The sequence below is a fragment of the Epinephelus fuscoguttatus genome, linkage group LG18, assembly GCF_011397635.1.
Source record: "Epinephelus fuscoguttatus linkage group LG18, E.fuscoguttatus.final_Chr_v1".
Classification (NCBI taxonomy): Eukaryota; Metazoa; Chordata; class Actinopteri; order Perciformes; family Serranidae; genus Epinephelus; species Epinephelus fuscoguttatus.
Genome location: NC_064769.1, coordinates 30,510,100 through 30,527,640, shown reverse-complemented (window position 1 = coordinate 30,527,640; position 17,541 = coordinate 30,510,100). Strand labels below are relative to the sequence as shown.

The 17,541-nt window shown below is 41.4% G+C and overlaps 2 protein-coding genes across 2 annotated transcripts in view; one reads left to right on the top strand and one right to left on the bottom strand.

Moving 5' to 3' along the window:
- si:ch211-127i16.2 (probable flavin-containing monoamine oxidase A) overlaps positions 1 to 7,849 on the top strand; it is a 69,244-nt gene extending 61,395 nt beyond the window's left edge. Inside the window, exon 12 of the mRNA XM_049603509.1 lies at positions 6,959 to 7,849. Within this exon, the coding sequence (XP_049459466.1) occupies positions 6,959 to 7,307 (349 nt within the window). The 3' untranslated portion in view covers positions 7,308 to 7,849. The remainder of the gene's footprint in view (positions 1 to 6,958) is intronic.
- The window catches only part of vsig8a (V-set and immunoglobulin domain containing 8a), a 112,687-nt gene extending 98,097 nt beyond the window's left edge, over positions 1 to 14,590 (bottom strand). The window contains exon 1 of the mRNA XM_049603519.1: positions 14,310 to 14,590. The gene's annotated coding sequence lies outside the window, so the exon portion shown is untranslated. The remainder of the gene's footprint in view (positions 1 to 14,309) is intronic.
- Positions 14,591 to 17,541: the final 2,951 nt, after the last annotated feature.

The following is a 17,541-nucleotide window of genomic DNA, read 5'->3' as shown; positions in this document are numbered from 1 at the left end:
TCTCCATTCCTCTGACTGATGTACAGGGATGGGGGCCGGTATAGAGCAGCAGAGGAGCCTTGAAGCAAATATGATGGGCTCGTGAATAAATGAGCTGTAATCCGCTATATGTATATGGTGTCCTTCGAATGGTGACCCAGTGGACTGTCTTGTGTCTCAGTGGTACGTTAGATGTGAAAGAATAGAATCCAGTGGAGTTAACAAGACACCTACTGTAGGTAGTTGAGTCTTATTAGCTTCCTTCAGTAAGCTCAGGATTATGGTTCTCAGAAGACATGCAACACATACTTCATAATCGCACACAGGGGAGCTAAAACGCACAGATAGATTTCAACACTGCATTGCATCGAACTCAGTGTCATGTGAGCTGACTGGTTGATAAAGCTACTTTTAGGAGGCGGTCTTGTAACAAAAACCCACTCATGTTATACTTCAATTCTGTAAAATAATGAAAAAACAAGTGAATATGTCTAACAGACCTCCATGCATGTTCGCCTATGTGCAGCCCTGATTAGCATGTTCTTGCCTTAAGGCACGCATAATCACAAGCATTCATAGAGCGCAGATCATTTGTCTCTCTGGGTACAAGAATATAATTGCACAAGTTTCTGAATAACAGTCTTTAATAAATTCCTACTTTTTGTAGAGCACTTTAACCTTCTAGAAGAGGGCTGTCTTTTCTCTTGAGAGGCTGTATGCAACTCCTTCAACCCACAAAGCATAACCCAATCTAAAGTGTCATACACTCCATCACAACATGCGATTACATTTGATCATATCTATCACATGCTGCAGGGTGGCCGGCTGTTGAGCAGAAGCTGGGAATCTCTCATATTCCACTTTTGTTCTAACGCTGCTTCTCCTTCCCCCCAACAAGCAACCAATGGAAGGCTAAAACTGAAAGGGTGCATTATTCATGCTGGGCTGTGGCTCAGCTCCACCTCACCAATCAGTGGTGCCACAGAAACTAGCCAAAAGACCAGCCCCTCCATCTGTATCTCAGAGCAATGGCTTTTAGTTTTCGCTGAACCAGCAAAGCAGGAAGAGCACTGAACCTTCTCTTTTGCAGGGTTCGTACAGAAATTACAAAATGAAATCTAAGGGCTTTTATATTCTTTTTTTAAGCACTATTATTTTCACTTTCAAGGACTTCATTCAAAGCAAAGCATTCCTTTTCAAATATAAATGTTTTACTTTAACCCTATGGGCCCTAGGCGTTTTTGGGGTATTTTTACTGCCTTTACTTTTAAGCTTATATCACAGTCATTATAAAGGTTACATACACATGCTGTATCTTTTTTTTTTCAGGACAATCTGGGCTAACCAGATTTGCCATCATTTCATGTCCTTCTATGTGCCTGTATTTTATATAAATTTTTATATCAATGAAAAAAACAAATCCGTCTTACTAAATTCTTACATTTTTACATGTATCTCACCATAGCAAGTTGGAAAATGACATATTCTGCCATATATGACGAGGGGAGACTCTCTGGAATCTGGCAATATAATAACCATGATACTGGGACATTCTGTCACTTTACAGCTGACCAAAACATGTGGTTTGTGCCAGGCGGACATGATTGCCAGTATTTTTTCATTATAGCAAGAAATTCCATTGACTCATTCACAAGTCAAAAATGCGTTTTATCTGAAAGAAACATGCAATATTTACTTCTAAGATCATAGAAAATAGTCAACCAAATGCAATGATATCCTCCAAGATAATATTTGCCACTTTGTTTGCAGTAAACAAAGTTTGCTGTTGTTTTTCAGTTTCAGTTATATATTGGGGGGGGGGGGCATTTTGGGCATTGGGGGACACATATGTCCCCCTCAATGTATATGGTGACTACGGCCCTGTCATGCATGCATAATTAGGCTACTGTTGTCTGGGTACGCAAAGTTGAAGTGGCTGGTCTTGTCATACAAAGTTTGATGGAGTGTTAACTGGACAATATGGAGATATTTGCATCCTGAAAGCCGGACTACAAATGTGGATAGACAGGGAGAAACACACACAAGCCTAAGACGTGGTAAGATACGATATTCCTCACTATATGAAGTGACCGATAACAAGATCTGTATAATGGATTGTAAAGACTTTCGTCAGGTTTTTATATTGTAGACAATTAATCTGGACTTATAGCATGATGGGATGACAGCACAATGATGTGTGTGGTATCACTGGAAAGCTCTGCTCCTGCGCTGATATGCGTGGCATTTCTGTGCGAGCCTGCATTCGCGAGTAATCCATCCAAGAGTAATGTGCAGAGCTGTATGAAAGCTCTGTTATACATCATTTCAGTGTAACTTTATCATTTTTTTTTTAGCTGTGAAAACATTGGACTACCGACAAGTGGCTGGTCTTGTCGGAAAGCTACGATTCCGCTGTTTCACGTGATATGCGTGGCTTCTCGCTATGACACACGGTCGCAAAGAAAATCAATAGAGAAGAACAGGTGTGAATTTGAATGCACTCTGCGTCGTTCGGGCCCCTTAGGGTTAATGGTGTGATCAAAATCTCTTTTTACAGTGAAGGATTACTTATCACACTCTCTAGGCATACCTGTATAGAATCCTTAACAAAATAATGGCATGAGAGCAATGCTGCTTAGAGCTACACTAGGGCTGAACCTGACTCAGAATTATGTCAGTTGAATATTTTTTTTCCTTCACGTAAAGTTTTAACATTTAAATGGGCTCAGCAGGATGTTCAGTGTGGCAGCAGTATTCATGTAATGTAGTAAACAAGCTGACTGAGCTAACTATGAATCAGAAATGTGAAACAACATTTTTTGCTGACTAGTGCTGCCCCAGACTGAGAATTTTCCTCGTCGACCAACAGTCGTCACTTAGGGCCATGAGTAGACTAGTCGCCCACATGTTGACAGTATTAATGTGAGCATTAAATTATACACTGCTCAAAAAAATAAAGGGAACACTTAAACAACACAATGTAACTCCAAGTCAATCACACTTCTGTGAAATCAAACTGTCCACTTAAGAAGCAACACTGATTGACAATCAATTTCACATGCTGTTGTGCAAATGGAATAGACAACAGGTGGAAATTATAGGCAATTAGCAAGACACCCCCAATAAAGGAGTGGTTCTGCAGGTGGTGACCACAGACCACTTCTCAGTTCCTATGCTTTCTGGCTGATGTTTTGGTCACTTTTGAATGCTGGCGGTGCTTTCACTCTAGTGGTAGCATGAGACGGAGTCTACAACCCACACAAGTGGCTCAGGTAGTGCAGCTCATCCAGGATGGCACATCAATGCGAGCTGTGGCAAGAAGGTTTGCTGTGTCTGTCAGCGTAGTGTCCAGAGCATGGTGGCGCTACCAGGAGACAGGCCAGTACATCAGGAGACGTGGAGGAGGCCGTAGGAGGGCAACAACCCAGCAGCAGGACCGCTACCTCCGCCTTTGTGCAAGGAGGAACAGGAGGAGCACTGCCAGAGCCCTGCAAAATGACCTCCAGCAGGCCACAAATGTGCATGTGTCTGCTCAAACAGTCAGAAACAGACTCCATGAGGGTGGTATGAGGGCCCGACGTCCACAGGTTGGGGTTGTGCTTACAGCCCAACACCGTGCAGGATGTTTGGCATTTGCCAGAGAACACCAAGATTGGCGCCACTGGTGCCCTGTGCTCTTCACAGATGAAAGCAGGTTCACACTGAGCACATGTGACAGACGTGACAGAGTCTGGAGACGCCGGAGAACGTTCTGCTGCCTGCAACATCCTCCAGCATGACCGGTTTGGCAGTGGGTCAGTAATGGTGTGGGGTGGCATTTCTTTGGGGGGCCGCACAGCCCTCCATGTGCTCACCAGAGGTAGCCTGACTGCCATTAGGTACCAAGATGAGATCATCAGACCCATTGTGAGACCATATGCTGGTGCGGTTGGCCCTGGGTTCCTCCTAATGCAAGACAATGCTAGACCTCATGTGGCTGGAGTGTGTCAGCAGTTCCTGCAAGACGAAGGCATTGATGCTATGGACTGGCCCGCCTGTTCCTCAGACCTGAATCCAATTGAGCACATCTGGGACATCATGTCTCGCTCCATCCACCAACGCCACGTTGCACCACAGACTGTCCAGGAGTTGGCGGATGCTTTAGTCCAGGTCTGGGGGGAGATCCCTCAGGAGACCATCCGCCACTTCATCAGGAGCATGCCCAAGCGTTGTGGGGAGGTCATACAGGCACGTGGAGGCCACACACACTACTGAGCCTCATTTTGACTTGTTTTAAGGACATTACATCAAAGTTGGATCAGCCTGTAGTGTGTTTTTCCACTTTAATTTTGAGTGTGACTCCAAATCCAGACCTCCATGGGTTAATAAATTTGATTTCCATTGATAATTTTTGTGTGATTTTGTTGTCAGCACATTCAACTATGTAAAGAACAAAGTATTTAATAAGAATTTTTCATTCATTCAGATCTGGGATGTGTTATTTTAGTGTTCCCTTTATTTTTTTGAGCAGTGTATATTTTAGGCAGGGCAACACAATGGTTTGAGTTGAAAGTGTGAGAAAGAATAGAATCAGTAACATTGTTAACACTGTGCTACATTACAGAGAAATACAAAACCGTACTAATGAACCTTCATTAATATAGGCCTATATTTTATCTACAAGTGCACGTCACACACTGAGCGAGCCGCCTGTTATTGACGCTGTGGGCTAATGGGCATGTAGCTACTTCCATGTTTCAGATGATACGTCGTGTTTGTAGTCGACCAATGAAGATGAGTTTACATATCACCTTGGGTTCGTCCTTCACTTTCTCAAAATGATCCCACACTTTGGATTTCCTGCCCGACATGTTATTAACTAGCCTGTGGAATAACCGCAGGTACCAGCCCTGGAAATTAACATGACTCCTGTCTGACTGCTGAGCATGGCCACTTCTTGTGTCTGGCCTTTCACATTAAATTCCCACATGGTCCAGTCATATAAGTTTTGATTTATTTTGACAAGGTGCAGCTCCTAATTGAGTCCCCCCCCCTTTTTTTTCCTGTGACTAAGCCACCAATGAAATCTTGCTGACTAAAGACTATTCTGGTCGACTAACATTTGTTCAACTACTCGGGGGCAGCCCTATTGCCAACACTACATATCAAACAAAAGCCAGGAAGGGTCAATAATGTTATCTCGTAGCCTTACGGTGGAAAGTTTTTCCTCCTCTGTGCTGTTGCATCACATCAGCAGCTGTCTGTACTAGAGAGCTGCGAGCACTCACTCTGCAGCAAAATCTGGGGACCAAAATGTTCCCAGAGGTACACTCCACAGCACAACAACTGCTTGACGTGAAGCAATCTCAGTTGACTGAGGGGTCTCTGACTGAATTCAAATCTCCAACTTTCTGACTTTCAAGGGGCAGCCCTATGATGCACCATCTTCAAAGAACATTTTTATTACAAGAGCATCAGTGTAACCAGAGAAACTTACAACAACTGAACCCTGCAGTGAGCAGTGTCCTCCTGGCTGCCCCACACCTGCTGGACTGATTGTCTGCACACAGCTCAAGAGGAGAGGGAGAAACCATGCCAAGCTTGCCTGATAGCAAACAGAATTGTCAACTCGTTACCAGAAAAAAAGAGAACACAAGAAAAGAGAAGTCACCTTTAAAAAAAGAACCATCTGAAAGTAGCGCAAGGAAATTATGCCAGCTGGAATTTACGTTTCACTTTCAGTTTTCAGTGGAGGTATCACATTGGCACATCACTAATGTGACAAGAAAAGAAATCACGGTGAAAATCCGGCTCAATGAGTTAATTCATGTTTAGTTTAGCCATGGCAACACAGACCGACTGGTTTTTGGCAGGTTTTAAGAGTTGAGCAAAGTAAAAATAAACTATGACGAATGTGTCAGAATTTAAAAAAAAAAAAAAAGCCTAACAATTTCTGGTTCTAAGCAAAATGTAAGACAGCGTTATATGGTTCAATTTCAAGGACTTTTTAAGCATTTTGTTAGAAAAGGGAGCTATTTTCAAGCTATTCCAGTATTTGATTTTTTTCCCACTCAAAATTTGAGCACATCAACCACCTTGTGTGAACCTTGTCTTTCTTCACAACATCACACAAAGTGCTGAGGAGTAGTTTCTCTGACCAAAGAATGGTCTCTCTATCACTCCCTCAGTCTTGTCTCTATGACCAATGGATTGGAGCTTTGAGAGAGGTAGCTAACCTGCTGCTAAGCTGCCATTATTTAGGGGTGAGTAGTGATATGTTTTCACAATGCCTCTGGTAAAGAGAGACTATAATGCATCATCTTCAGTTCTGCAGTCATTGTCTTCAACCTCTCGGGGGCCTGGCAATTGGCAGCAGCAGCACCCACTGCCACATATTTCCTCCCAAGCATTGACTCCAATCCATTTTCTCCATTGCACAAGACTGCTAATTTTACAGTGCTTTTTTGGGAATGTTACACAATCAAACCGAGAATTCTACCATCTTGCCAATGACAAAGCCCTGCAGTCTGCATACTCCAGCTCAAGTTTAACTTTGACAACAGTATTCCAACTCCAAGTCACATGATGAGGGATAGTGTTTACAACAAATTCTGGCACCATGGGCAGGAACTTGTAAGGTTAATAAGATACCCTTGACTTTGTTCGTTGCATTGTTATTGAGCTTTCCCAGTGAGCAGTCCCTACAGGCTTGAACAGGCTCAACCTCATTTGCTGAGCATGTACTTGCAAATTTCAGTGAACAGAGAGTATAAGCGCCAACAAAGGACAAATCTGTTTCAGCTTGTCAGTAAGGAAATCTTACTAGTTAACAGCTTCACGTGTAAACTGATAATGTAAGCAAGTGTTAATGGCTTAAGACACTACATAAATGGGCTAAAAGAGATGTTATCAGTCTAACAGAGGATAAATTGAAGGCCTCTTCAAGCAGCAACATAAGGCTCAGTGTTTAGTATGGCTCACTGATTTTCTTGATTTACAGGATCCACTGGGCAGGCACAGAGACAGCCACCCTGTGGTGTGGGTACATGAGTGGCGCAGTACAAGCTGGTCAGCGAGCTGCTCTGGAAGTACTGGCTGAACTCTGCCCAATGACCCTGACCCAGGAGGAGCGGGAAGCAGTGCAGCACAGTCAAACTGTTCAGGGTGCCGCCAAGCAAAAACCATCATCCAAACTCATGCATATGTCTACAAGCAAAGCTATGGTCATAGCAACACTGGCAATAAGTGCAGCCCTCTTGCTGGCTCAGAATCAAAATGCACTGGTAAAGGTTAAAATCTACTTCTCAAATGTATTTTCAGCAACCAATCGTAATATATTCCTATTGTAACAGAGACCTGTAAATACCTGTACATTCCACCTTCTTAGACTGAATGAACAAGTAAAGTTTTACTGGAGCTGATTCTTTCTTTTCTATTCCTATTTTCACATACTGCATTATTGATAACTTGAGATTGAATAAGTCTGATTTACATTATATCATATCAAATCATGTTATAGTTAGAGATGTCCCAGAGTTTGTTTGTTTTTTGCCCTCGATCCTGATCCGAGTCATTTAGTATTTAGAGTCCCAATCTGATACTTCTATTGCTGCAGGGTGCACACTTAAAGTACTTTTAAGTTATAAAAATCAATCTGATGTATATGTAAAACTCAATATGTGCGATGCAATGCATTAAGAAAAATAAACCTCCATCTAAGCTGTTCCTTAAAGTTACAATGTGTAATTTATGTGGTTGTTTGTTAGCAAATATCAACTATTGCTTTCATAAATATATATTTACTAAAGTGTAATGCAATTCACATACAAATGGAAGCTTTCTCATAGGCTTGAAATGATTTCTCTATATATATATACAGGCAGGGCGCAGTCTACTGGAGGCTGCCTTCTTGCGTCGACATACTTGAATACAGTGGCCGAAAAGGATATATGCGCTTCGCCTTTCGCATTTACCTAGAATTTGCCGTCACTGGAGACGGTTAAGGTGAAGATCAATCCGAGGCGCTTCTGTATGAACCTGCTTTGTACTTTTATGATTCTGTCGCACTTTAAATGGAGGTCCACACATACGTTTTGCTCCGTAAGAGGGAAACCACGCCACCAAACAAAAGAAAAAGATCAGATAAGCGAGGATGGGACAGTTAAAATTGGCGTTGCTTATTCCATGTGGAAAGAACTACTGAAGGAGAAGGATTTCACAAGGGATGCGGAGGTTGCCTGCTTTCTGCTAGACAGGTCATTCAATCTGATATTTTAAAATCATTTTGGCTTCATGTTTGCAACTACTTTTCCCTCTCGTCTAAGTTCAAGTGACGGCTATGTTTATGTGCTAACGTTATCCTAGCCTTGGCTAACGTTATCCCAGAGCTACAGCTAAATAGTTAGCTGCCCCCTTCCTCTCCCTGGTCTTCCTCCTCTCCCTCTCCCTCTTCCTCATCTCCCTGTGTCCTGTGGAAGAACACTCTGGAAACGCATATATTATAATCATACCAACCTATATTTGCCGCACTGTGCCGTGCCTATCATATAAAACGTGTTATTTTAGCATTACTGTGCTAATGCTCATGTTACCAAAACAATTAGAAATAAAACACTCCTAACATATATCTCACAGATAACCTATATCTCGCTGGTAAGCTATAACATATCGTAACATGGTTTAGATTCCTAAATAAATATTCACCTCATTGCTAGATACTCCTGAAAATCTCGAAAAAGTCTGCTGTCTGCGCAAGGCTTTTTGTCCTACGAGGCCACCGTCACTTACCCGACGGGAGGGGTGAGTGAGCGCGAGTGAGCGCTGCAATCTAGAATTTGACCGCTGATATCACCGTTACTCACCATTTTTACACACCGAGGCTTTAAAGAAAGGTTCAGATCGGGCTCAATAAAGCTCCATACAGCCGATTGGGATCAGTTAAAAAAAATTGCCTTGATTGGCCCCAATACCAATCTCTGAGACCAGACTGGGACATCCCTGCGTATAATATAGGTAATTGTGGCATTAATTAATATGCTTAATTATTTGAACTAATGACTCATTGACTTAAAGTGTGCAGATAAAATATTATGCTTTAAAAATGTTCTGTGCTATGTAGTGTGATTATTTTGTTGTTTAACACTGCATTATAAAGTATTTATCAATAACATTTCATTTTCATCTTATTACTGTACATGTCTTATTTACCAATAAAACTACTTCATTTCATAACAAGTTTACAAAAAGTCAACTTGTTAAAAAAAACAGACTTGAGTTTCCCCCTTTTGATTGCAAAATTAGAATATAATGATTTAATAACTCTAAGACCCTCACCACAATGTCATCAATTTAATCATTTGCTCATGACAAATGATGAGGAAACTATTTTCTGTAGCAATACCTGGAGATATTTGCATCCCATCTCATTTGTATTTTTAACATTTAAGATTCTGACCATAAAATTTAGTTGTGCTTGTAAGCTAAGGGCTTCAGAGTGCTCATGTTGTGTTTAAACCACTTTACAGGGAGAAAATGGAGCTTTCATACAGCATGCCTTGCATTGTTTCCCTGAGAGCCATAAAACCTGCCTGAGAGGCTTGGAGCAGAGCCACACACGCGTTGTGCGCCCACAAAACCACCAACAGACATTCGAATAAGCGTAAGATGGATGAACCAGTCACACAATGATAACGTCCCAGAGAAAGTGATTTAATCGCTATCACTTGATTGCACAGTTGATCGAAAGGATTTTTGTCAGTCCCCTTGTCTCTCCTGGAGAGTATCTCAAACACCCACTGATCATTGGACAGTAGTGTGTGACTCTGTTGGCGCCATAGCTTACTATTTGTCTCCGTTATCACTAGCTTGCACTGGATCAACTGCCTGTTCTCCCTGGTTTCATTTAAGCCGGTCCCGAGTGGATCAAGACCAACAGCCCAACATCTCAAATTGTGTGACTTTATTTTGCACCTTTTGGTCACTCATCTGATGATTTTAGGTTGAAAGAAAGAGTAAAGGCTCTCATGTGGAGCTGAGTTTCTGAACAAACGTCATGTAAAAAACAAAAGACATGTACCTACCATTTTTCTGACTTGACCCCTCTGAGAATAAGGGTAAAGCGGACAAGTGTGCTTTTTCAGGGACTCCACAGTGCTGCTCAGAGGTTTATGTCACTGTAGTGTTGTCAGAATTATCGATACATATCTATTCTGAATATTTTTAATGGTTTCAATACTCATTCTCCACAGTATTGTTACACTGGTAACACTCTTCTGATGATCATGATCACATGATGACACACACACTACTGTTCCCCCATAGCGCCACCTCTTCTCACTCTTACTTACTGCTAATGTACATCAAACATTTCCTAGAACTGCAGCTTCACATTAAAAGCATTTAACTGGCTCTACACAAGCTAACTTTTATCATGAAGGGGGGCACAGGGAATGCACTGTGTTTGTAAATGAGCTCTGCCCTTACCTCTGTTTATAAAAATGTAATTCTGGCATCTTCTGACAGCAGATCAGTTTGACATATTGCAGGCAGCAATGGAACAAGGAGGAGCAGCCACAGTGAGCGGTTAGACAAAGAGCTGCAGGCAACACGCTGCACACCTCCAACTAGGTGAGGTTACCAACTCTCACTTTCACCATGTCCTGCTGTCCGCAGACTGCAGCATAAAATCAGATCGTGGTTGCTCCCAGAATGATGGAAAAAGGCCAATTATTGTCTGACTTCTTTTTTAAAACAACAATGGTTTGTTCTGCTGCTCCCAGAACTCCCAGGCCCATAGCATTAAACCACAGTTACTACACCTGTAACAGAATAAATACAGATGATTCTGATTCTAACTACAGATGTTGCCAGATGAGATTGCCTCTCTAATGTACATATGTTTTAGATATTGGTTATGTTTACTACAGTTATTTTGCTGTTCTCTGTGACTAACCACAAATAAGTCATTGTCATCTTACAGCCTTATTATATTCATCATTTAATAGAAACTAGTCCATACCCATTGAGTGCACAGTTGCACACGTACAGTTTCATACAGGTCAGGAAATTGCAGATTAAATAGTCAACTGAACCCATTAAGAAAAGCAATGTATTCAGACAGAGTTTCTGTGAATTTGATAGTACAACTGCTATATTGAAAGTACACTAGTACCATTGCCAATAGTGGGATAGTTAGTGGGCTAAAACTGTACATTAGTATTTGAGGTAGCACGTTGAAAGGCAGATAGGTAAAGTGCAATCGTTAGCATTTTAGCCATTTTTAAGCATTTTTCTGTTGTTATAGTGCCACCCAGTTGCCAATTAGAGTTAAATTTCTCCAGTCACCTTGAGGCGTCCTGTTCTACATATCTACCAAGTTTAGTAAAAATCCATATGGCGGTTAGGCCTAGATAAGAAATTAGCTCTCTGGCGCCCCCATTTTGTTTGATGGGGTCAATAATGGAGGGGTCCCCTCAGATTATGTGTGGTCATATGCCTACAAAGTTGCGTGGTGATGGGTGAAACCCTTGAGATGTTATACACCTTTATGTGATGAGCCACGCCCTCCGCAATATTCATTGCCTTATAGAAGCTCAGTTTTAGTAAGTTTTCCAACTTTTGCCAAGAGGGAACTTTAGATATTGGTCCCTAGATTATGTTCAACCAGTTTCATGCAGATCGCTCAAACTTCCTAGGAAGAGATCGATTTGAAGTGTTTTTCAAAAAATTCAAAATGGCTGAAAAATCCATATAACCGGAAGTTATGGGTTCTTGAGGTAAATGTGTTCCTCATGAGGAGAGGCATCTCTGTGCAAAGTTTCATGCCTCTACGACATACGGGGCATGAGATATGCCCATTCAAAGTTTGCAATTTCAATCGGTTGCTATAGCGCCCCCCTTTGACCAATTGATGTAATATTGCTTCATTCGCATCCTCCCATGACCCTCTACGTCAGAGAGGAGAAAAACGTGGAACAGAGACACAGACAGAGTTTTCGTCATTATATACTAAGATTTTGAATTTCATGCTGTGAATACCAAATTTTCCTGTCATATTCAAAATATTTTTCAAGCTAATACATCAAAATTAGAAATTCTAGTATCTAGTCACATTGCCCGCTTCAGGTATGCATGCAATAACCCACCTGGGGGAGTGGCAACTTGCCTTATCAGTTGCTGTCTTATTGTCATATAATGCAATCAAGTTCTTGGCATTGATTGTGAACCCCATAGTCTTTGTGAAATAATGAGCGTTTCTTAGAAAAATCTACTAAATCTTTTGTGTAAATGACTTATAACACCAACATGCCATCAACTGGATAGTCACAAATATATCAGCTTTTCAATGTCAAAGGCTAAACAGTGCAAGGGGGAGAGAACTGTCACGTCTAATTTCCAATAAATATTAAAAAAGTCATCTTTGTTAAACAGGCAATGTTCACATTTCACCCTGTCACCTTGATGAAGTCTGAAAGCTCACAATGTTTATATTTTCAAGCTTCCTAATTTGACAGTTTCATTGTGAAAAGCAGCACATTGACACAAAGCAGCCAGCAGCATTTATATAACACAGTCATATCATAATAAAGGGGGAATATCGTGTTTCATCACTTATCAGGAGGGAAGACAGTTATCTAGATGTTTTGATGCTCTTTAGATGAGGTTGAAACACAATAATTAATTTCTCAGCCCCGAAACTTTGAGAGCCAAAAATTTGGTACATAAATTAAAAACAGAAAAGACAGATCAGCATCTTTCACTATCCTCCTCGAACACTGCACTGTGCACTGTGTGTTTTTGTGCCTATTTGTTTCCCATAAGTAATGCTGCTGTAATTACTGTAGCCTCTGTAAACACCTGTCGCAGCACTTGCCTTAGTGTTGCCCTCAGGCAATAGCACCAACTTTAAAAATTTATACATTGCAGTGCAGTGTAATCAATATTAGTGACCATAAACAACTCCTTTTACAGTTAAAACCAGACCCTATTTGTTTAAGCTGATGCTGCTATCATACTATATGTTATGCTGACTTATATCTAGTCATACAGACACGCGTGATAACCAGGAGTCCCATAATGCAATTCAGCAACTCTGGAATAAATACTGCCTTTGTGAAACTTATAATGTTCATTTATTTTAAATTATGTCAGCAGGGGGTTGATTCAACTCTCACAATTGTGTTTAGGCTGCATTTTGTAGCATTGTTATGCAAATATCCCATGAAGTGCCTTTCAGTTAATGCTGGCAAGGGTTTACTTATGGCCTCTGCTCCTCGTTGCCAAAGCAGCTTCCCTGCATTTAACATACATCACTATTTTTGAGGCTGTTTTGAAAAGTAAATGAGTCATTTGTGCAGCTGCCTTTGCAGCTGCGATTTAGCTATTTCAAAGTTAAAAGAATTTTTCTTTTTAATTAATGTGCATACTGCATGATGTTGCAGGATCAATTTGCTTCCAATGCCAACATTCAACAGTGTTTTTTATCTCATGAGGCAAAAGTATCTGTTTAATTTTGTTGGACTCGTTTTATGAAATCTGGGGCTTTGCAGAATTGTTCAATATCAATACTCTGTCTGGAAATTACACAAACCAGCTGCACAATTCATTTCTGCTCTGAAGAGAGTGTTAGAAACCTCACAGGGGGATGTCAAGATCAGGTAGTCAGGGTTGTAGATATCACTGCGTGAACCAATCACAGAATGACAACATCCAAGAGAAAGTGATTTATTTGTTATCACTTGATTGCCCAGTTGATTGCAAGGATTTTTGTCGATTGCCATTTCTCTCCTAGAGAGTATCTCCAACACCCACTGATCGTTGAGCAGTCGTCTGGCACCATGGCTTTCTATTTGTCTTCGTTATCACTAGCTTGCACTGGATCAACTGCCTGTTCTCCCTGGTTTCATTTAAGCCAGCCGAGGCTGAATCCGGGCCAACAACTCAACATCTCTATATACAGTGCAGTGTCGGCGACAGAACAAATCTGATTTCCACTCAGATTTCCACATGGGGGACACGCATAAACAACTGCATGAGCATCAAGGTGCACAGGCAGCCTCAGACGCTGTTTGAAAGAGAGGAAATGACCAAGCCTCGAGAAGTTCAAGGGCATTCAGCCTCAAACCAGACCTAACATTTATGAATGCTCAACACCAGCAGAAAGGAAAACAGAAAAGAAAAAGCTTTCCCACCACGCCACTATTTTATTACATCCACGACTCAGCACCAAGGACAGCGACAATGTTGACTAAACACAGGAAACCAGACGGATGCGGACGTGAGCGAAGTACAGATTAATCCACAGCAGAACAAAAGCACAGTAAAGCCAAGGGTTAATAATGAGCTTCACTTACCATTAAAATAGCTGAAGGCGGCGAGTATCTGCACAGAGCTGTGTGACGATAATATCTTTCCAGTCATTTGGGCTCTTCTAGAAGTTCTCTGTGGAAGGCCAGCTGCACTAACTGGGCCTTCCGTGAGTTTTACACCCCTCCGTGAAAACAACAGTTTCTTGCGTGGCAGTCAAGAAAAGAGCATGTTTGAATGCAGCGAGGAGTCACCTGCACCCAGGCAGTGCCACAGTAACTGCTCTGAGAACAGCGTTTGCTAGTATCTGCCTTAATAGCAAATTAAAAAGTCATACATTTGTATAAGTGGGCTTGGTAAAGTTAAAATAATATTGCTTTGATTTGCAAACCCTTTAAAGAAGTGGTAACAGTGGTCCAGATACACACAGACGATGCGAGGAGGGAAGGAAGAGCGTTAATTAGCCGCACCTGTCCACCGCTAGCCGCCGCTAACGTGTTAGCTTCACAAGCTAGCTAGCTTAGCTTAACTGTTGTGTAGCAGTTATCGTTAAATCAACATAGAAACGGATATTCTTCACTTTCTTTACTAGTTGGAACTGTTCCGTCAAATGCTGCAACGTTTATCGCTTTGACTCGGTGAATACTTTGGGAAGAAAATAATTTAAAAGTCCGTAACGCGGTATTTGTTAAGCACCTTACTAGCAACTTCGATTTTGGCGCGCTGTACACTTCCGGTCACATTAATAATCACCTGAGTGAACAACGTCGCACATTGGTTCCGCTCCATGGTTCCGCCCCGCCCACCTGCACTTTATCATATGTATCGTAATTTAAAGGGGGAGTTTCCCCCATTTTATAAATTCATACATGTTATTTATATGGTCTAAGATAGTCCAAAAATATTAGTAAAAATTAACAACTATGCCCCAAGTCGCAAATCTAGTGTTGAAACTCAAATTTGTGATGTCATAGGGTGTTAAGCGTGGAGCCTCTCCATAGTGAATTAGAAATGATGGTCTAGATCAGTGGTTCCCAACTGGTGGGTCCATTCTGAATGGACCCCAAGTGACTCACAAACATGTCAAGTTTGTAAAAAACACACTTTATTTTGAAGCAAGGTGATTTGACTTGGCACAGAGTTCTTATTTTGAAGTGTTGTTTCCTCTCGTAGAGTGAGTGACTGACCAGCCAGGCTGAATCCAAATATACGGACTTAACCGCACTTGCAGACTCGCAGACACTGGGGGCTCATTCCTGGAAGTCTGGGAGTGCTAAGCACTGCCCAAATCCACAGTTCATCCAGTCCCCAAGTGGACTTTCAGCACTCTTCCAGAGGGTCCGCTTGGGGTGCAGACTTCAGCAGACTTGATTTAATAACCCACAATGCATTGCAATACAGACACGACGTTGTGGTTTTTTCAATTGCTGAAAAAAACATATGAATGTTTGAAATAGTTATTGATAGTTAGGTCTATTAAAATGCCACTTGAATTGTGTAGGCCAGAAATAATATTCAACCACATCATGATACAGAGATGTGTAGAAGTGCATGTTATTATCATGGCAGCAGGGCTTCTATTTGAGTTATAGTCCTGTCCTTATTTACAAACATTTCTGTTTTTAAACACATGTAGCCTGTATGTTGTACAGAGATGTATCACAAAATAGGCCATACATGGGATTTATATCTTGTTATCTGCACGGACACATGAGTAGGCACTATACATCAACCTATATGACATATATATGAATATGACAGCAGCGGTGGTTGAACGTTTCCATGACAACGAGTAAAACAGTCTCGAGGGCTGTCTATCATCCGCTTGCAGTCTCTGCCCTTACAGCCTTTAAGTGATGACGGTAAATATGTCACACTATGTTCAGCTGAAGTCCACAAGGGCTCAGTCTGCAAGTTCAGAGGGTGGACATCTAGATTCAGCAAGAGAATTGCAAAAGATGTTTTTGATGACACTGAGAGCAGCCAGGGAAATGTTATTCATTTATGGGTACATTTTCTGTTTCAGAGCTGAGAACACTATAGAGAATAAAAATCATTTAGGCATTACATTTTCTTTAATGCACATGTTGCTTCTCTAGTTAGGAACCTTAAAGGAAAGATTAACTTTTATTTTAGAAATAAGTCCTGTTTTACTTTCAGTGCTAAGATAAAAACTTCTGAAGCTACTTTTCTGTTTGTGATTGATTACGGTGCCATACTGTAGATGCATGCAACCTCCTCCATTTTGTGAAGCCTTGATTCAGTGTACCACGCACCTCTATGTTTTATTACAAACACAAAGTCACTTACTCATCACTGCATTCTTTATGATTTAGTGGGTTGGACGTCTTTGACCACTCACACACAACAGCACGGTTATATTTTTATCTGTAAAGCAATATTGGGCAAACTTCCAGCCTGCCTCTGCTCCCTTCTGTGTGTCAGCTCTGGTAGTTACCAGCTACGCTCCTCCAGGTGGTTTCTTTTCTAATGTACCCTGGATTTAACAGATCTGGGGAAAACTGCATTCTCTTCCTCTGCACCATGGGCATGAAACAATCTTAGAACTAGAGACTTTAAGGGCATCATAAAGAATGTGTTGACAGAGACATGTGCTTGTTTTTCTTGAATAGTTATTGTTTTATTGTGGATTTTTGTATTATATGTTGTAATTGTTGCATTTAAATGTGTTTTGATTGGCTGTTACCTTGGCCAGGTCTCTCTGTTATGAAAAAAATCTCAATCTCAATGGGACTTCCTGGTTAAATAAAGGTTAGAGGTGTTTCGCAATACCAAGTACGCCAAGTTTGGAATTGCGCACTTGGGAGTTCGGACTTGGCAAGTTTGACTTGGGAGTACAAACTTCCAAGGATGGCTGCCATTGCCGCTGGTCTGTGAGAAATGCATTCTGGGATACCTGGCTGTCAAAAGTCCACACAAATCACCTCCCGATGCATTCCCGATGGAACGGGCAGAGCAAGTTCACATCTGGGCATTTGGACTGTACTTGGCCAGATGCGGACTTTGAATTGGAACAGTACGTGGGCTGCGACTGATGAAGTTTCACACCTCCGCAAGAACCCAAGTACAGGCAAGAACACAGATTGAGAAACGCCTTAAGTAAGTAAATAGTAAATAAACTGAAAAAAGGAAAATAAAGATTATGTGGGTCTATGAAATAAGTCCCCCATATGGAGCTGCTCCAGACTATAGCTTACCTGACATCCCAAATTTGAGACTCTGGTTTCTGGCTTTGAGAAGAAGAAGCTCGTGTTTACA